Source organism: Clarias gariepinus, chromosome 17 (genome assembly GCF_024256425.1).
Source record: "Clarias gariepinus isolate MV-2021 ecotype Netherlands chromosome 17, CGAR_prim_01v2, whole genome shotgun sequence".
Lineage (NCBI taxonomy): Eukaryota > Metazoa > Chordata > Actinopteri > Siluriformes > Clariidae > Clarias > Clarias gariepinus.
In genome coordinates this window covers 12,514,949-12,536,043 of record NC_071116.1, presented here as the reverse complement: position 1 = coordinate 12,536,043, position 21,095 = coordinate 12,514,949, and the positions used below count along the sequence as shown (strand labels likewise).

Below are 21,095 nucleotides of genomic sequence, written 5' to 3'. Positions count from 1 at the left end.
TCTTTATCTGACTTTCATTATATTTGCCTTTCCATAAAATTCATAAAACTCCCCCCCCCCCCTCCAAATTTAAGATTTAAACATGGTTTAAACATATAAAGGCTATTTAAGCAGATTATTCGATAAAAGGCTTTGGATTTACAGTGACTCTGGACAGGTTATTGGAGCTGAATAAATGATTACTATGACCGTGGGAGAAAGTTAGTTCCATAGAGTCATGAATCATCAGCTTTTTGGAAAGGATATTTCATCTCGTCTAAAGGAAGTATTAGTGTTGTTCAATGATAGTAGTGAAAACATAGTTGTTAAGTTGGGTTGAGATCTGGTTTGAAGACTTTGCCATATGATTTACATCATTTAATGAAATGTAGTACTGTATATTGTAGCAGAGCCACAAGTTCTTTTTCTTCTTCTTTTTTATTGTAACCCATCTGTATTTTTACACACTTCTTAAAAGTCATTTCAATTTCAGTTACTCTTATGGTAATGAGCCACACACTTAATCACACTTGTCTTTTGCAGAGTGAGGACACGGATTTGGACGACCTGCTAGCCATCAGCAGCAGATGGACATTTGAGTGGGGAAGCCGCCGCTGGTCTCGCCTGCAGGACGCCGACTTCATCCTGGGGGCAAGAGATCGGCGGAGGACTGTGAGCAGTGAGAGTGTTCTGACCGATCTAAGTGAACCTGAGATCTGTTCGCTGCACAGTGAGGACTCACTGTCTGTTATGCCTGAGTCTGCATCCCTCAGCCCACTAAGCATGCCCCTGTACCAAGATCTGCCTCACTACAACACGCTCCCTGCAAAGAGTGGCCGACATGGGCGCACACGTGCTAAGGACTTCCTTCGTCGCGTGGAGACATTGGGCCGCTCTTGGGGAGCACTGAGGTCATGTCCAGAGCGGCGTTCCATGACCATTAGTGGGCCGATTCTGCAGAGTGAACCAGAGGCTTTACGAACCCTACACTGCATTCAGAATTTAAATGGAGTGCCAGGTGATTGTGAAAACAAACCCACTGCGAGTAACTGCCTGTCCATTTTCACTACCAGTGAGGAGACCAGCCAATCTGAGATTGACAGAAGCATTGAGAGCACACCCATCTTGAAGGAGCATGTTCCAGAAGCACACAACATCAGCAAACGAGCAGGCATGTATCTGGAAAATCTAAATGTGCTTTGTCCAGACACACAGAGGAGAAGATCAGCAGAACAAAATCGCACAAATGAATTTCACTCCTATGAGGATCTGATGGTACACATCCCAAAGGACCATAAACCCGGGACTTTTCCTAAAGCACTGTCCATAGAGAGTTTGACTACAGCCAATGAGGAGGGAGGAAAATGGAAAGTTCAAGAACCAAAGAAGCATCAGCAATTAAGAAACAGGAAATGGGCAGGGCGAGAGAACCGATCCATGACACGCTATTGCCCTCGAAGCAGCCGCATTAGCATTTATGACAATGTACCAGGTTCACACCTTTATGCCAGCACAGGAGATCTGATGGACCTGGAGAAGGAGGAGGACCTGTTTCCACACCTGGATGACATTCTGCAGCACGTGAACGGTCTGCAGCAAATTGTTGATCACTGGTCCAAAAACGTGCTGCCTGAGGGAGAAGATGAGGGTGAGGAGGGGCAGGACCATGCAATGATGGATGCTCAGTCTTCCAGTCAAATCACGTTGGATTTTGAAGGGACCTCAGTGAACACACCTAGTGACGGAGACAGAGATGGAATGTCTTTAAATGAAACAGATGTTTCAAGTACAAGAGAGAGGCGGGACTCAGGAGTTGGTGCATCGCTCACTCGGCCTCGGTAAGAGATCATTCTGTCCTTGGATTTTTATTTTTTATGCATTTCACATTAAAGGTAATGTTATCCAACGGTCCAGATAACAATGGGTCCTTGCCATATTCACATGACACTTTTTGTTCTCTTCGTATAGCCCTAACAATTCTTAAAAGTTTGTAAACAATGTGCTGCCTTTTTTTTTTTTTTTTTTTTTTGAGGCATGATGTCTGAAATCTGTTAATTTTAATGATGTTAATAGATATTAAAGGTATGGAAGGGAAATTGTTATGACATTGCAGGATGTTTCTTGTCTTACTGTATTATTATTATTATGTATTGTATAATAATTGTATTTTGTAATATAATATTTTTAACAATGCCTATGTACGCCAGTCTCAGGTGGCCAAGCTTTAGAATATCCAATCGCCTCAGCCAATCAGGAACTTCATTACAGATCTCCAGCCAATCAGCAGCTCAGCTCAGCCTGCTGCAGAAATTCTCACTGCTGCGCCTCACAGCCATCATGGAAAAATATTCAATGTCCAACAAGCATGGCTGGACATGGTGAGTGATACAGTGTCAATATTTACAGTACCAAAAAATGTTTTAACTGTATCTCCTATTAAAGGATTTTCTATTTCTTCTATCTATCTATCTATCTATCTATCTATCTATCTATCTATCTATCTATCTATCTATTTATGTATCGGTCTGTCTATGTATCAGTCTGTCTGTCTCTATCAGGGCGATAGTCTGTCTAGATAGATAGATAGTTTCTTATGTAGGGAATAAAATAGAAGGGCTTTTACCAAAAATACAATGCGCTGTTATAGGAAAATATAACCATTCTGTCTTACAATATAATCCCTTCAACTTATTTGTTTTTTTGTACCAGCCCGTTTTTCTTTTTTTTTTGTTACATGAAAGAATAAAGCATACTAAAACAGTTTTTTAGTTGCATATAATGCAAGATCTTTAAAACTGTTTCGTTAATGTCGTACTATTTACTAGGACCCAATAGAGTGTCTTGCAGATGCTTGTTTTGTCCAATGCTAATGACTTTGTTTTGGTGTGTCTGTCGGGGGCTGATCAAATGCTTGCCAGATACTTTATAATCAAAGACAAGACTAAAAATGAGCACTGTTGAGTATGCACTTACTGTACAGTACTGTCTAACTAAATAATTGAAGTACATGCATTGATTTTTTCTAGAACTGCCAGGGCCACAGGGCAGTTTTCTTTGTGTTGAGGCAAACCAATATCATGGGATCCAGTTTCACTTCCCTTTGAGGCTTGATAGACTCATATTTAAACATGGTTCTCCTGCATTCTTCCACTAATCTTCCTCTTATCACCGCCCGTTAAATAGACACCATGCTGAACCTCCCTCAACCACGGAGTTCACTGTAATCCCTCTCCACTCAACACATTAGCACATTCTACCTTTCAAGCTCTGACAGGCCTCTCTAGCTATCCAGTCTCTGTGGTGCTTCCCTCAATTATCACAATATACAGGTTCCTTCTGTAAAACAGCTCTTTTTTTTTTACTTTTGACAACTTTTTCACTATTCTACAAGTCTGTACCCTGCGTACAAATCTCTAGACCAGTATCTTTCCTTCAGTTTGTCTGCTCACTTTCCATCAATTCTCCAGTTCACAACATGGTTCCTAATGGCTTCCTCCATATCAGGTGTCTTATATCACAAGGCTATTAAGGATGGCTGAGAGAATGTGAAAGAAACTGATACTACATGTTGATCTCATTGCACTAATCACTTGTTTTAAAGTTCACCTCCAAAATAACAGCTGCAAAATCAATGCTTTATAAATGTTTAACAAAGCTGTCTTATGCAGATGACATACTGTATTAATATCTCTCTCTTCTTAGCCCCACAACATTGACTACGCAATGTCACTCACTTGTCTCGTTTTCATACCCAGAAGCCACGGCAAGTCCTGGCACATATTCACACTTCTCTCTTGGCATGGTTGCTGTGAGGATGCATGCTTCTAGACCAGTCAGTCATCAGTTCCAATCCTTTATAACCTATTCCACAGCTTCATTAACCATACAATTCTCATGAAAATACTTGCCAATGTTTGGATCACTGGATCAGCATTCCAGTGCTTGGATCCTACTTTGAATGGTCCTCATATCAGTTGATGCTGTATGTGTTGATGATTCACATCTGGTGTTTTCTTTTCTTTTTTTTTTCCCACTATGCTAGTCAGCGCTAATCAGTAGTTACATCTGCTTTGTTAGAACTACAAATTGCTAGGGCATCCGGAGATCCATGCCAAGTTGCAAGTACAGGTTGTATGTGAGTTTGGTACTCTTGCAGGGGTTCATTCTACTGTACCTACAGTAATTATTAGGCTATATCAGAAGGAAGCAGAACTGCTCTGAACACTCTCAGTGTTTCTCTGCATAGAATGCTATGTGGATAACAGAGTAGAGTCCAGAATCCAGGCTATAATCTCTGCTATCTTGGAAATGTAAAAGGGAAAGATCAACAGGCCCAGTGGACACAGGTTTAATCAGGTTTAACCCGTGCTCCTTAGGTCAGTTCCAAAGTTCATGAAGCGGATGAAGGGACCAGAATACAGGGAGAAGGGTGTGTATGGGGTTCCTCTGGTTGTCCATGTGCATCGCTATGGCCAGCCTCTACCTCTCTGCCTGCAGCTGGCACTGCGCTACCTCCGGAGACAATGCCTCGACCAGGTACAGTATATTAAATGATTTAATGCTATTGTGTATTAAGGATCTAGACGTCCTACTATAAAGTGCACTCATTTTCAAGAATGTTTTGTTGTCAGGTGGGGCTTTTCCGTAAGTCTGGTGTGAAGTCTCGCATTCAGGCTCTGAGACAGATGTGTGAAAGTTCTCCAGAGAGCGTAGACTATGAGGATCAGTGTGCATATGACGTAGCCGACATGGTGAAGCAGTTTTTCCGAGACCTTCCTGAGCCACTGCTCACCAGCAAACTCGGAGAGACCTTTCTCCATATATATCAGTGTAAGTTTGTTGACTCTCACAGTAATACACAGCACATGGCATGAAGCATACGAAAGCATCTCACAGATCTCCTTCTCTTGCTTCTATTGTCTTTCCCTTTAGATGTCCCTAAAGAGCAACGCTTGCAGGCAGTGCGAGCTGCCATTATGCTAATGGCCGATGAGAACCGTGAAGTGCTGCAGACCCTGCTGTGTTTTCTGAGTGATGTCACTTCCTCCGTAGAGGAGAACCAGATGACGCCTATGAACCTGGCTGTGTGCCTCGCCCCATCTCTCTTTCATCTGAACCTTATGAAGAATGACAACCTTTCACCAAGGTATCAGGCGTGCATATTATTTTTCCATCTCTTTCTGAACATAGCTTTGAGTAAGTCCTGTTACTTGGAGCCTGAGGCAACTAACTCTCCTGTTATCTACTTTTTACTGGAGTGTTAGTCAAATTAAAAAAGTTAGCTTCAACAGTCAGAGTAAATGATGATCTGGTTTTCACTATGACTTATCTTAAAAAACGTAAACAGGCCTATGGTTATTTTATTGCAGTATTAATTGACTTCTTTTTCACAGGTCAATCCAGCGGAAGTATGCCACAGGACGCCCTGACCAAAAGGATCTCAATGAGAACCTCGCTGCCACTCAGGGGCTTGCCCACATGATCACTGAGTGTAACCGACTCTTTGAGGTTAGACTCATCTTGATTGCATGATCGTCTAGACCACTGAGTAATTCTTGCAAAGTCAAATTAAGCACTTTATTTATTGTCATTTAAACTATATACAGCAGGGATCATACATAGTGAAATGAAACCATGTTGCCCAGGGTCATATGTAAGAACTGTAGACTACACTGTGGACTGGTGTTCATTTTTTTTGTCAGAGTTGATGGTCTCCCATTGCAATTCAGAACATTTACAGAGATGACACCATTGATGAGAGCAATATGTACAGATGGATGAAGAAGTTTAAATAAGGGCTAAACAGCATTAAAGATAAATCATGCAGTGTGAGACCAAAGCAGATATTTAAATAGGATTTGAGAGTTGGGTTAAATGATGCCACAGTGGTTGGGGTACCTCCAGTTGGTGAACGCGGAGATTGCATGTGGGTTTCCTTTGGGTTTTCTGGTTTACTCCCACAGTTCATCAGATGTACAAGTATACGCGTGTTTGCGCTCTGTGATGGGTCGGCACTCAATCTGAGTTGTACCTTGTGATAATCTTCCTTCCCCCCCACCACCGTGCAAAAAGGTATAAAAAAAATCCATGGATGTGATAGAGAGATTCTGGATTGATTTTTATTAATTATCTCAGTAGCATTTTCATGTTACTGATATTAAGCTCAGTTTTTTTTTTTACAGTGGACTGTGTTAATGACCCTCAGCTACAGAAAAAAAAAAAAACACTAAATGTATTTTTTGTAACATGTATTATTATTCATATTTAAATTACATTCAAACTGATACATAATTTAAATGGTTAAATAAATTATTAAATTAATCTTGAATCTACTTTTTGACTTTAAAAGAAACAGAACGTTTTGGAAAAAAAAAAAAAGTATTTGGTAGTGTAAAATTGAACAAGTGAACAGAAGATGGTATTCAAAGTTTCTTTTAAATATGCATTATGAAGTTTTAGGTATGATTTGTCCAGTCTGATCCCAAAATGAAAAATGTTTTTAAGAACTCTAAAATTTATGGTTGTTACCGAGTGGTTCTGCAGACATGACATTTGCTCATTCATTTCAGTATTCATGCCAGTGCAGTACAAAGTAAGTTTTCTTCTGATGGGATGTGATCTTCACATCTTCTTGTTTTTTTTGTTCTACAGGTCCCTGAGGAGATGATTGCCCAGTCAAGGAACTCTTATGTGGATGCTGAGGTAATAGCGCCCCCTCTGGATGAGCTTTGCAAACAGCTACAGCCGCATATGGAAGAGGAAGAAGAAGAAGAGGAGGAGGAAGAGGAAGGCTCCTATCGCTGCTACATGGAGGGACTGATCCAGATCCTAGTAAAAGAAGCCAGAGATAAGACCAAGTCCTGGGTGAGCCAGCACACAATCGACAACGTGGAGCTCGCATTCAAAAAGGTAAGACCAGTTACAAATTATTACAAACGTTAACGTCCTCTATACTTCAACTAGAAGAATATAGAAAAAAAGGTATCAGCTTGCTATGCAGCATAAAGATTTGGAGCAAAAATGACATGTGATGGAAAAAGGACATGTAATTTGATAGGTGAGCCAGTGTAAGAAGGGAAGCGATGCACCCATCATGCATTGTGTGCACTGTACAAGCATCTGAACCAGAGGTGGCAAAGTACACAAATCCTTACTTAAGTAAACATGTCCTTACCTTCACTTACTCGATTAAAAGTACAAAAATCGTAGCTTCAAATTTCCTAAGTATCAAAAGTACTGAGCATGTATTAGCGCACAGTAACTGTTAGATTGAAATAACCTCTGTCTGTCTGTCTCCTTGATTTGCATAGACACCTCTTTGGACCTCATGTTGAGAATTTGAGTGAACAGCTACCACATGCAAATGTAACACTCTGAACCACCTCCTTGCCTTTTATCTGCATAATAAGTCATAGAGTAACCAGGGAATAGACCACACCTGACAATGCAACTGCTTGAACAAGCTGTTTGTTCCAATATTTATGAACCACCCAAATTAATTAAAGTCTTGACTTTGCTCCCATCATTTAAAATTCAATGTGTGCAGGGTGTGCAAGGTGTGCAGAGGCCAACATCCAAAAAAACTTGCCTAATTTCAAAATTTCTGGACTCTATGGTAGATGCTTATATGTTACGCTCTAAGCACACACATTAAGTCAGAAACACTGACTTCTATTTCTGTCTCTCAGGTCGGAGATGGAACTCCACTGCGGCGGTGGCGCATTTCAGTTGAAGTCGAGGCTCCACCGTCTGTGCTGTTGAACCGAGTTCTGCGAGAGCGCCATCTGTGGGACAGTGATCTCCTACAGTGGAGAGTTCTGGAAACACTGGACAAGCAGACTGAAGTGTATCAGTATGCTCTCAACAGCATGGCTCCTCACCCCAGCAGAGACTTTGTGGTACTCAGGTACGTTTACCTCAGATATAGAGATGTGCATTTGTGTTTCTCTGCAGCACAATGCAGTATTTTGTGTACTGTCCATGTGTTATTTCCGGGAGAATTTTTTTTTAATAAAAGTAATTATATATATATATATATATATATATATATATATATATGCAAATTTAACTTAAAGTTATTTTTATTCAACCAACTTTTTTTTTTTTGAGCGGAAATGACACAGGCTTCTCCCAAAAGATAATAAAACGACGTACAAGATTACGAAAATTATACATGTTTTATTTCCATTTTAACAAAAAGTGGCAAGTCCAAAATTATTCATAAACTTTGCAAACGGTTACAGTCTGTGGGATAAAGTCCTATACATAATTTGACATGCTCAGACTGCTGATTTACTTACTGCACAAACACAGCCAACAGCAATGATTTAATTTTAAAGTGTCCAGATTATTAGCTTAGAATCTTATTGTGTAACTGATGTTACAACATTCATTTAAAAGTCACTAACAAAAGGACAGCATAGTATTAAACTCAGCAGCTAAACTAGGCCCAATATCAGGGTAATGGGCAGAAAGACTTGGTTTCCATTTCCTTTCCAAGCCTGGCTTGTGCTGATTGAGGACATAAGCAGAATCATAGTAATTTTCTTTAACCCTGAGTGAGTCATTAGAGGATTTTCATTGTGCAACATATAATGGAGAACATTATCACACAGTCTAATTGAACTCAGCCAGGATTTTATTGCAATCATCTTGTGCAGTGTGACCAATAATCATCTTAAAGGACTGCTGAGATATCACACTCTGAGATAATTCCCCCAAATCATTACTTGCTGTTATAACAGCACTTCTGATGGCTCTTCGCTAACAATAAATAAAACTAAAAATCACTTTTGTGTTAGCTAAAAATCCTTTTTAAATCCCCCTTTTCCTCATAATCCAACACACAATACTCCACAATGACAGTAAAAATGTGTTTGGAGAGTTTTGTTAATTTATCAATGAAATATCCCATTTACATAAGTATTCAATTCCATCACTTGGTACTTGGTTAAAGTACTCACGTCTGCTTGTAAATGATGTTACAAGCTTGACACACCTCTTTTTTTTTTTTTTTTGGATGTTTCTTCTTGGCTGAATTGTTCAAGCTTAACCATTTTAGATGGGCCAAGCTATTCTCAGTTCATGTCCAGACTCTGGCACCAGGTTTTTGAGTGTTTTCTTGGTGGTACAGTATGCTTAGGGTTGTTGACTTGTTGAAATGTAAACCACTGGGACAGCTTGAGGTCCTGAGACATCTGGAGAAGGTTTTCACTGAGGATACTTTTTTATTTTGCCGAATCCATTTTTCTTCTCTTCCAACTAGTCTCCTAGCCCCATGTTTTTGAAGAAAAACTTTCCCACAGCATGATGCTGCCACCACTGTGTTTGACTGTAGGGGTGGTTTTAATTAGATGATGCACAGTGCCTGATTCCAAAAAGTTCAATATTTATGTCATCAGACCAGAGGATTTAGTTTTTTATGGTCTCAGAGTCCTTCAGGTGATATTTGGCAGCAGGCTGTTATGTGCCTTTTAGTAAGGAATTGCTTCACTCTACCATAAACAAATAATGATTGGAATGCTGCAGTGTTGGTTCTCCTTTTGTAAGACTCTCCCTTCTCCATTTGGATCTTCGGGTTCTGGTTACTTGTCTGATCAAGGCCTGTCGTCCCCGGATACTCAGTTTGACTGAGAAGCCAGATTTAGAGAGTGTTTGTTGTTTCAATTTTCTTTCATTTTAAAAATAATGGCGGCTGTCATGCTTTTTAGGCACAGGTGGACTTCTGAAGCATCACTGATAAGAGTAGAATACACTAGAGCTCAATTGTAAATGTCGTAATGGGTCTGAATATCTATGTAAATGGAATTTTTTAAATATAAATTAACACACCCCTGTGAGAAGAATTATGTGAAGAAAGGATTTTAATACATTTTAAAATGAACATGAAACAAAATGTAGAAAATGTGGAAAAGGTCCGTTGGCGCTGTATGTATCTGTGCATATATGGATATGCACAGATACATACAGCGCGTGTCATATCTTCCTTTTATGGCATTGGAGTTGTATTCAGATTTTGATGACATTTTAAACACATAGAATGGAATTTATTCATCATGAAATAGTATTTTTTTCTGTTTAGGATGTGGCAAACAGATCTACCAAAGGGTGTGTGTGCATTAGTCACAGTTTCCATTGACCATGAGGACAGTGCACCTATGGGAGGGGTTCGGGGCATCGTTCTGGAATCCCACTACCTGCTTGAGCCATGTGGGTCTGGAAAGTCCAGACTCACACACATCTGCAGAGTGGATATCAAGTAAGTGCTTTTAAGAAAAATCAGTACTCGTTCAGGAGAGATGGTTGAATTTTGGTGATATTGTGTGTTAGAAACAATTCTCAAGCTTTTTTTTGGCTGTCTTTTGAGTTAAATTATTATATAATGATAATAATAAAACCAGCTACAATTAATACGTTCATAATTTACTGGTCTGCATCAAGAAAAAATGATTACTGAAAACTTAAACCAGACTAAAACTGTAAAATGCATTATTAAACCTGAAAGGTTAGTGATGAACCCTTATCTTTGAGGAATAACTGTCATCCTGAATAAGAGTGATGGGAGAGCACTCAAAAAGGTCATGTGATCTCAGGAGTCCAGATTTACCCTCTTCCAGATTAATGGGTGCATCATGGTATGAAGAGAGGGCCATGAACTGATGTGCCCATCATGCCTAGTGCCGACCGTACAAGCCTGCGGGGACAGTGCTATGAACTGGGGTTGCTTCTGTTGGTCAGGTGTATTTTCAGCATGGTGTATTTTCAGCAACGTGTCCAAGAAAGAGGCCAACTGACTACCTGAATATATATATCGAATGGGCAGGTTTTTCCATTAATAGATGTTTTCTTCCCTGTGACACGGGAATATTACAAGATGACGGTGCTAGAATTAAGTTGGCTGAAATTGTGAAAAAGTGGTTCAGAGTGCACCACTGAATCTCTCATCATTAACACAATATCTTGAAGAGAAATAAATGCGACTCTGGACGGAAATAAATGTGTCATAACGTAATCTTATTGCAACTATGCGATGGCTTTAATCAAAGCAAAAAGGCAATCCAAAGATTGAAATATTTAAGATATTCAAATAGTGTGTGTCTTTTTTTTTTTACGGCTGGACAGTGTATATTTATTTACTTTCTTGGACATTAATACCTTCTTGCTGCATTATTACACAGCTTGCGTAAAATCATGATACAGGTACGGTCTGTCAGAGCATGTAGTGATCGTCTAGGATAATTGAGAAGCACATGACAATTACTAAACATCAGCTACAAACAGAAGAGTCCACTGTTTCTATTATCAATCAAATCTCTTGGTAATTCAGGTCATACCTGAAATATCTTTATAACATTATAAATAATAAACTACTGTAAAAAGAACATGATACCTCATTACACAACATGATACCTTTAGTATATTACAGATCTATAGGAAACAATGTTTATTCCATGTCTACCTTGAGTTTGCATGTAGACTTTTCCTTCTGTAGGGTAAAATTGTCTTAATTGTAATAATCTTTTTTTTGTTGTTTGTGTTATAAGGGGAAAGTCTCCTGAGTGGTATAACAAAGCCTTTGGACATATATGCGCTGCCCACGCAGTTCGCATACGCAACTCATTCCAGCCTCTGGACACTGAAGGCCCCGAGACCAAGATCTGAGCCTGTCTATGGAGTACGGTCTGGAGTACAGGGTTTGAACCAGGATCAGGGTTACAAACAGGGTTGATATCAGGGTTTGTACCAGGATCACATTTGGAATCAGGGGTTGAACAAGGATCAGGGTTTGGTCTAAGACCGCGGTCAGAAACAGGGTTAGGTTTAGGGTTTGGCCCATGTGACAAACTTTGTATGCTACAGCTAGTGAAGAGAAAGTTAAGAAAGTGATAAAGATTGAAGGAGATTTGAATGAGAATGGAATGGAGGATTAATAGTAAGTGTCAATGCTGAAAAAACAGAAGGAATAAAACATTTTCATAGGTATAATGAAAATGCCTTAAAAGGTAGTCTTGTGAAACTAGAAGGTATATAGTGTATGAAATGTCTAGTACTAGTGCTAGTCAAGACAACTGGATTTGTGGTATAATTGAAAGGATTCTTAAGTGTAACTCATATCTGCTGGCAGTTATGTACTGTAAAATCTTATCACATGCGTAAGATTAAATTAGGGCACTTATTTTTAATAGTCCAAACTGCCAGCTTTAGAGAAAAAGTGGAGCGAAATAAAGGCCAAAGAGAGAGATATGAGGCTTTGCAGCATCTCAGCTTAGCTTATAGATGCAGACTTTGTCCAAGTAACTCCTGCAGATACTCCAGTTTATCTGTTAAGCATAGTACTGTACTAATGCCTATAGATTAGATTATGCTTAAGCATGCAGTGCTGCATTCGCCATCACCCTAGTCTAATCTTTACGAAGTATATAAGAGAGATCCCTTAAATGTTCGTGTGTTGCACTAAAATATCACTTTATGCTGTTGCATTTCTCATTAAAACAACAGCTAGATCCTTATAAATGATTTTCGGAGATTATGCAAGTTGGTTGTGGAACGCTTGAAGGAAAACCATAATCGGACCACCTGACATGAAAGTTTACAAAGTCGGAGTGTAAGATTTGTGTCTTCACTTAAAGAAAAAGAAAAGGCCACTAACTTTATCGCCACCTTTTTATCTTTCAATAATCTAGAATAACACTTTTTTAGGTTGCATCCTTATCTGTACAAGTGTTTCGTAATGTAAATTTGATTTCTTGATCCCAATTTTCTAGTATTTTGTGGCTTGTTTTACCCCAGATAGTATTCACTTTCATACACACTTTAAGTATTTAAAGAATGGGAAGAAAACTACTTGATCATTGAAGATGTGAATTCTTAGAGCTGGATTTGCCTGCAAATGTGTGCATACACCAATCCTTAACTCATGGACATTCATCCAAATAAGACATTAAGTATTATTATTATTATTATTATTATTATTATTATTATTATGCTTCCATGCTATACAATGTCTAGGACATTATTCCATTCCACTGCTTCTGAGAAGCATGTCTGTAATCATTTTTAAATACTGTATAGCTAGAACCAATTGTGTCACTGTATATATAATTGCATGTGTATGTGAAGAATTGTACATAAACCTATTTTACAGTATATTTTGTACATAAGTGATGCTAATGGGCAGATTTAACTGCTTCCTATGCTTATAGTTTTTTTTTCTTCTTGTGTCATATTGATATGCTGAAAATAATGCAATACCAAAATCTCTACGCTGTTGGCTGCCTCTCCTGTGGAGTGTAAGAGAGTGTGTGTATGAGACGGACGTGAGCTACATGGCAGTGTACGTTACTGTTGTCAGGCTCAAAATTGTAGTTTGCGAAGCCGCAGAAAGACGAAAGGTGCTGTGAATAATAACTGAGAGGCTTCATACAGCCAGTTCAGTGCCAAGCTGACCTGGGCCATTTGAAAAACAGCAGAAAGCAGTTTGCATTTCTGTATGGTTTACACACTTTAAACTTTCTAATGCAAATCTGTGTTTGCTAAATCTTATAAATATGTGTCGTTTTATCTGAGCTATTACAAATGCTATGAATTAAGGAAATGCCGTCATCTCATTATGATGATCAGGTAACTAAATGCACTGCTTACGACAAGCTCGTTCATCTGTTTCAAAGACTAAATGTGAATACACCTGACCTCCAAGGCTAAGTAACTTTTAAAAGCTAACAGGCAGCTAACAACAGGATGGTGGTATTTCGCCTATTCAGACAAATATCATCCTCCAAAGCAGCACATGGCTACATAGTCAGTATAGATTTTTCGCTAATTTTCACAAATATGAAGCATTCTGAAGATTTTTAAATGGCCCGATTTGATTAGCTGTGGTATACAACCTTACAGTGATATTCATATTATCTTTGTCCTTTCTGCATGTACTGTAAGTGAGTGTGTCTTTGTGTTTGTGTCTCACCATCTATTTGTAATGATTAAAATAAAAACCACTGAACACTCCTGCATCGCAATTGCTGTGTTCTTGTGCTTGGAGTGAAACTGTGCACACAGACAGTATTTTAATTATTTAACCAATAGAACCTGGTTTTATTACTCGGCAACTCTCCAATTTTTTTGTTGCAACACCAGTGTTTGAAAATCAGAATTTGTTTTGTCTGGCACACCCCAAGGGGCCTCAATCGGATTGAGATCTGGATTGAGTTTTGAGGCTGGGTCGGTGGCCTTAGGCAAACACACATAAAATCAGCCAAGAAACACGACACTGTAAAAGCATTGTGAGATCTATAAAGAAAAACTCCTAAACAAAAGGCAGAGGCATCACCAACGTCCACAGCACAGGGTGACTGTATCACAATCCACAAGGAGCAGGCTGGTGTACAGGTCCAACAGGCACATTCAGGAAACAGGAAAATACTATAGAGCTTAAAAGACAGTGTGATGAGATAATCTGGCAAAGAGTGAACTGTAATTGAGGAATTTGTGAAGGAGAGGTGTATTTGTAGAGGGGGACATAATGGAGACAGGTGGACCTGATTGAAATTGCACCAGATGCAACAGCACCGGTGAAGGTGAACTGTAACTTAGGTAAATGGGTGAGTAAACGATAAAAAGTTTTTCATTTATGTAATGTCAGGATTTGCAGATCTTTTTTACCACCACCATGTCTGGATGCTTAATGGTCAGTGTTGTACATTCATTGTGTGTAGACTATGTGACACTCTATCCTATGTTATTCCATGCATCACCCACTTTCATCATGGTGGACTCAAGGGCTCATTGCTCTTGATCATTCAGGGCAAATGTCTTTTTTTTTCAAGAATATTTATTAATTTATTGAATATTCATGCATTTTGCTTTACATATATGAACATGTGCCATTTTTCAGAGATGTCAACCCTGCTTTGTGAGTATACTAAACGTGTTGGGTCAGTTCAATCTCTGTTTTTCACAGAGAATGTTGTAAATACAAAAACAATATGTACTTTGTTTCATAATGGGTTTCGTGGTAACTTGTTCTTGACTGTAAAAGCCATGCCAACCTACTGTAAATTTGCAATGAAATTTTGCCATTTACTTAAAGTGAACTTTGCAATAAACACAATAATATATAATAATACACTGGTAGGGTGTTTTGACCGGAGGTCCTACCATGGTCATAATAATGAGAATAAACACAATGGTCACCATTGGCCTCTGTGATCCCTAGTTGATTAGAGTGTTTATCACTGTCACAGACTAAAATTTGGTTTACAGTAGATATTTACAGTAGTTTTAAAATTCTTTATGCATGATCCCGTGCTTTGTGCAAACACACTCCGGGTACTCTGGTTTCCTCCTACAGTCCAAAGACATGCAGATTAGGCTAATTGGCATTTACCAATTGCTCGTAGTGGATTAATGAGTGTGTGTATGTGTGTGTGCCCCGCGCTGGATTGGCACCCTGTCCAGGGGGCACCCCGCCTTGTGCCCTAAGCATCCTGGGATAGGTTCCAGGCCCCTGTGACCCTGAATACAGAATAAAGTGGTCTAGAAGATGAGTAAGTGAGTGAGTAAAATTCTTTACAATAAACATAGTTTTTAAAGCAAATGAGCACAAACAGGTTTACAATATATCTGTATTTTCATAGTCATTTACCATAAACAAATCAGTTTTTTAAATCAATCACCACAACCACACTGGGGTACCTAGTGAAAGACTTGCAGAGAGCTTGGACCAACGCAAGAAAGGCTTCACACTGTGCCGCAAGGGACGCAAATCCTACAGTGCCAGACTTGTCTTCCTGCTTAAGCCAGTACATGTCCATGCCCCTCTGAAGTTTGCTAGAGAGCATTCGGATGATCCAGGAGAGGACTGGGAGAATGAAACCAAAATAAACTTTTTGGTAGAAACTCAACTTGTCGTGTTTGGGGGAGAAAGAATGCTGAGTTGCATCCAAAGAACACCATACCTACTGTGAAGCATGGGGGTGGAAACATCATGCTTTGGGGCTCTTTTTCTGCAAAGAGACCAGGACGACTGATCCGTGTAAAGGAAACAATGAATGGGGCCATGTATCGTAAGATTTTGAGTAAAAACCTTCTATTATCACCAAGGGCATTGAAGATGAAAGTGGCTGGGTCTTTCAGGAGATCTGCATGGAGAAATGGGCCAAGATACCAGCAACAGTGTGTGAAAGACCTTGTGAAGACTTACAGAAAACGTTTGACCTCTGTCATTGCCAACAAAGGGTATATAACAAAGTATTGAGATGAAATGTTGTTATTGACCAAATACTTATCATATTTCCACCATATTTGCAAATAAATTATTTAAAAATCCTACAATGTGATTTTCTGGATTTTTATTTTCTTATTTTGTGTTTCATAGTTGAGGTATACCTATGAAAATTACAGGTCTCTCTATTTAAGTGGGAGAACGTGCACAATTGGTGACTGACTAAATACTTTTTTGCCTACTGTATTTACTTTACCTGCAGCGATGGAACGTAACATTTACAGTACATTGGTTACTGTACTTAAGTACATAATCATGCATGTGCACTTTATCGGGGCAGATTTTTTTTTAGATAATACTTTTTACTTTTACTCCTCTACACCCTAGAGCTAATATCTGCATGTCACTGCGTTACATAACGACAGTGTTGTGTAGTATTTGAAGTGTAAAATTCACTACCTGCTGACTTCAATGCGTAATTGCACGAGTTGCCTTTCCTTCAAGACAAGTGTAATAATCTTAACATGTGTTTAGAATCAGAGAGAGAGAGAGAGAGAGAGTTCAGAAAATGGCAAAAAATCTAAGGCTACTATGAGTTTAATCAGATCCTGTAATTTTTTACTCAAGTACACATGTAACTTCTATTCTTATTTCAGGAATATTTGCCCTAGGGAATCTACACTTTTACTCAAGTACAGGATTTGTCTCCTTTGCCCACACGTCATAGAATCATTGGAGACAAAGCAAGCAAAACCCAACAGGAAGTCACATCAGAACCAGTAGGAAGAACATTGTGATGGAACAACAGCTTGTACTTCTGTGTAAATTCCATAACACTTATCCCGTGTGAACCCTGATGACAAAAGACACAGTGGCCACTGTAAACCTAAAATGACACAGTGGCGTAGTGGTCTTGCACATCCAATTCAATTCAATAAAATTTTATTTGTATAGCGCTTTTAACAATTGTCATTGTCGCAAAGCAGCTTTACACAATCAAAAAAATGATTTAAGTCTGTATGAAATGTAAGTGTGCATAAATCAAGATGAGCAGATTGTCCCTGGTGAGCAAGCCGCGGGCGACAGTGGCAAGGAAAAACTTTCTGAGATGGTAAAAGGAAGAAACCTTGAGAGGAACCAGACTCAACAGGGAACCCATCCTCATTTGGGTGAAACAGAAAGCAGGAAATTATCTGCATTTATACAGTGTGTTAGATGGCAGGCAGTCCAGCTATAACAGTTGATGTTAATTGATGTAAATATGGAGTCCAGGTAGTTATTGGAGACAATTGCAATCTTGATCTATTGAGCAACCGCAGCCAAGTCAAGTTCTCAGAGAAACAGCTGTCAACATCTATTGAGGGTCGCAGTCACATAATGTATAAAGTGAATGTATATTTAGCGTAGAGTGCAAGCAGAGACTCCGGCAGGACTAACTTTAACTGCATAACTAAAAGGGAGAGCCAGAAGGAAACACAGACATGAGGGCTCACTGAGATGTAAAGCAACCAATCACCTCACCGTCAACAAACCTGAGTGATCAATTAGAGTGGGGAGCACAGCATCTAAACATACCAGTTCACCATAATACTTTACGTCCATAAGTCCCCTAGATCTTGCCCACTGAGACTGTGTCTGAGTCCAGAACATTATTTGGAAGACTATTCCATAATTGTGGGCCTTTGTAAGAAAAAGCTCTGCCCCCTGCTGTAGTTTTCATAATACGCGGTACTGACAAGCAGGCTGCATCCTTTGATGGAAGTAGGCGTGGCGGTTTGTTAGACACTAGGAGGTTGCTCAGATACTGCGGTGCGAGACCATTTAATGCTTTATATGTTAAGAGAAGTATTTTAAAGCCAAGTGAAGATAATGTAGGTGTGATGTGCTCGTATCTTCTGGTTCTAGTGAGGACTCTCGCTGCTGCATTCTGGACTAGCTGAAGCTTGTTTATGCACCTAGTTGAGCAACCAGACAGTAAGGCATTACAATAGTCCAACCCAAAGGTGATAAAAGCATGAACTAGTTTTCCTGCATCGTTTAGCGACAGTATATTTCTTATCTTGGCAATACTGAGGTGAAAGAATGCTATCCTGGTAATATTATCTATATGTGCTTTAAATGAAAGCCTGGAATCTATAATCACACCGAGGTCTTTTACTGTTGTACTCGATGGAACAGAAAGGCCATCTAAAGTTACAGTGTGATCTAAAATCTTACTTCTAGCTGAATGCGGTCCTATGACTAGAACGTCTGTCTTATCAGGATTAAGCAGAAGGAAGTTAATTAGCATCCAATATCGCATGGATCCATCCAATGTCCCGCACACATTGCTCAACTTTAGTAAGCTGGTTTTTCTCATCTGAGACATATAACTGTGTGTCGTCAGCACATCCAGGGTCGAGGGTTTGAGCTCTCCGGTTTTCTTACAGTCCAAAGACCTGCAGTTTGGGTTAATTGGTATTCCTAAATTGTGTGTGTGTACCCTGCAATTAATTGGCATTTTATACAGGGTGTACCCCACCTCCTGCCATAAGTCTCCTGAGATAAGACTCCAGGCCCCCCGTGACCCTATAAACTAAATGTTATAGAAAATGTAAAAATGAATTAATTATTTAACCTAATACAGTAGCGAGTTTTTGGGCAGTGAGCAAAAAACCTCACATATACACAGCGGGAATGAGCAGCACTCTTCACAGACCGTATTCTGACTTCAGGATCAAATTGGGCACCCTGGAGCTGTGAGGTAGCAGCACTACCCTCCTCGTCACTGTGGCGGGTGACCTCATGTAAAATTAAACTGATATGAGAACAAGTACTGACAGCTAAGTTCTCTGATCAGGTCAGGAGTTTCCAAATGCTCAAACTCATCAGGGAGAAAAAAAGGGAAATAGCACTCTACTAGGCGACTTGTTTTTATCCATCATGCAAAAAGATGTCACCCCATGTCCTTCATAATTCATCATGCTGTACTCTAGCACTGAACTAGGTGCTAGTTAGCACCCAAAGGCAAATAAATTCCTGAACCTCATGCTAATGCACACAGGATAAAGATATAGCATTCTTAGCATTAGCCTAATCATGCAGCATAACGTTAACAGCTACCAGGATATTGGACATTTTCCATAACACTCATCCTGTGGTTGTGGGGAGCCTGGAGCTCATCCCAGGAAGCTCAAAGAAAGCAGGAAACAGAGCACACACACACACACACACACACACACACACACACAATTTGGGTAATTTGGAAATGCCAATAACACATATGTTTGGTCTGTGGGAGAATCTGTTTTCCAGAGGAAATCAACAAACCACAAACACACACACACACAGTGAGAGAGAGGTGTGAAGCAACAATGCTAACTAATTAGCCACCAAGCCTCGCTCACCAGTTGTCTTGAATTTCACTTAATGACCACAAGAGGGCGGTGTTGAAGCATGAAAAATTAAAGCTGCCTGATTTCTCCAGGTTCCTTTTTTTTCCAACAAAAAAAAAAAAAACTGCACATATCACTGGCTGTATGTGATCACAGTTTTTCATTTAAAGCAGCATCTTCAAAAAAACACATTCCGTGCTTACAAAACCAAAACGCCTAAGCAGAAGTAGTGCGTAGTCCAACCCCAGAGTAATCCATCTGAACACGCAGAGCAGGGTGATGTAGAGGACAAACACAGACAGTAAATCTTCATGAACATGCCTTCTGTGTCCTCGTACAAGAATCTGGATCACTGGGAGGCACTAACCTATTCAGCCACCCAGCATATGTGTGTATGTGTGTGTGTATGAGAGAGAGAGAGAGAGAGAGAGAGAGACCATCCTAAGTGTCAGACACATTTTAAGTTTAATTATATTAGGTGAGCTCAGTCAGAGCACTCTGAGATTGAAGGGATATGGAATTGAAAGCAGGATGTTTTGCCTAAAATTTCTGACCATGAATAAAACAATCTCAAATAATTTCATGCACAAGTAATTTTCATATTTATATTGAAAAGGTTGCATTATGATCTGATAGTGACAAGGTCAAACATAAGTGAGCAGCCTTTGTAAATGTGAAAAATACATCACACAACCATCTGTTACCACTGACACCTCTGTGCACACACACACACACACACACACACATACACACGCACACACTTGGCATCAAGACATCATAAGAGGTTTGCATAAATTTACATGCATTTGCATATAGTTTATATAGCTTATATTTAAAATTATGATAACAAAGATTAGTGATCCAAGATGGCGGCGCGGCAGTAGCACGCAGCGGCCGCTCCGGAGCCAAAATGGTGCTACTTTGTTTACGTTTTGTGTGTAGCGCGTTTATTTTACTATGTGTATGGATATCGTCGCAACTGGTGTCCGTACATACAACAGCCAGACACTTTTCAACCTAAAAAACCCGGTTAATGTTATCCGCGATGAGCTGCGGGAAAAGCTACGCGACCTCGGCTTGCTGCGTGAACCAGGCCTCGAAGCCTCGGCGTTGCCTGATGCAGGAGGCCGGAGGAAGGGTCATCGGAAGCGGTGCGCGAGGAAGCGGAAGCGCGGCAAGCGGGCGGGAGTCTGTGCTAGGCTAAAAACAAACCCTAGCCGGCCGGCTCTCCCGTCCATCATCTTATCCAACGTCTGCTCTCTGGACAATAAACTGGACTACATCCGACTCCAGCAGGCTACACAGCGTGAGGTTAGAGACTGCTGTGTCTTTGTTTTCACGGAGACATGGCTCAGCGACAGAGTACCGGACGCCGCTATTCAGCTAGACGGGCTAGCCTCGTTTCGCGCCGACAGGAATACAGCTCTGTGCGGTAAGACTCGCGGTGGCGGCTTATGTGTTTACATCAACACGAAATGGTGCAAGAACTCTGTGCTAGTTTCTAGTTATTGCTCATTGCTAGT

The 21,095-nt window shown here is 39.9% G+C and overlaps 1 protein-coding gene across 3 annotated transcripts in view; it reads left to right on the top strand.

Annotated features, from left to right (window-relative positions):
- stard13a (StAR-related lipid transfer (START) domain containing 13a) overlaps positions 1-13,983 on the top strand; it is a 35,604-nt gene extending 21,621 nt beyond the window's left edge. For all 3 annotated transcript variants that reach the window (XM_053516351.1, XM_053516350.1, XM_053516352.1), the window contains exons 5-14: positions 523-1,817; positions 2,187-2,357; positions 4,356-4,515; positions 4,611-4,809; positions 4,912-5,125; positions 5,373-5,487; positions 6,631-6,888; positions 7,668-7,885; positions 10,061-10,237; positions 11,523-13,983. In XM_053516351.1, coding sequence (XP_053372326.1) covers positions 523-1,817; positions 2,187-2,357; positions 4,356-4,515; positions 4,611-4,809; positions 4,912-5,125; positions 5,373-5,487; positions 6,631-6,888; positions 7,668-7,885; positions 10,061-10,237; positions 11,523-11,640 — 2,925 coding nt within the window. In that variant the 3' untranslated portion in view covers positions 11,641-13,983. The remainder of the gene's footprint in view (positions 1-522; positions 1,818-2,186; positions 2,358-4,355; positions 4,516-4,610; positions 4,810-4,911; positions 5,126-5,372; positions 5,488-6,630; positions 6,889-7,667; positions 7,886-10,060; positions 10,238-11,522) is intronic.
- The last annotated feature ends 7,112 nt before the right edge of the window (positions 13,984-21,095 follow it).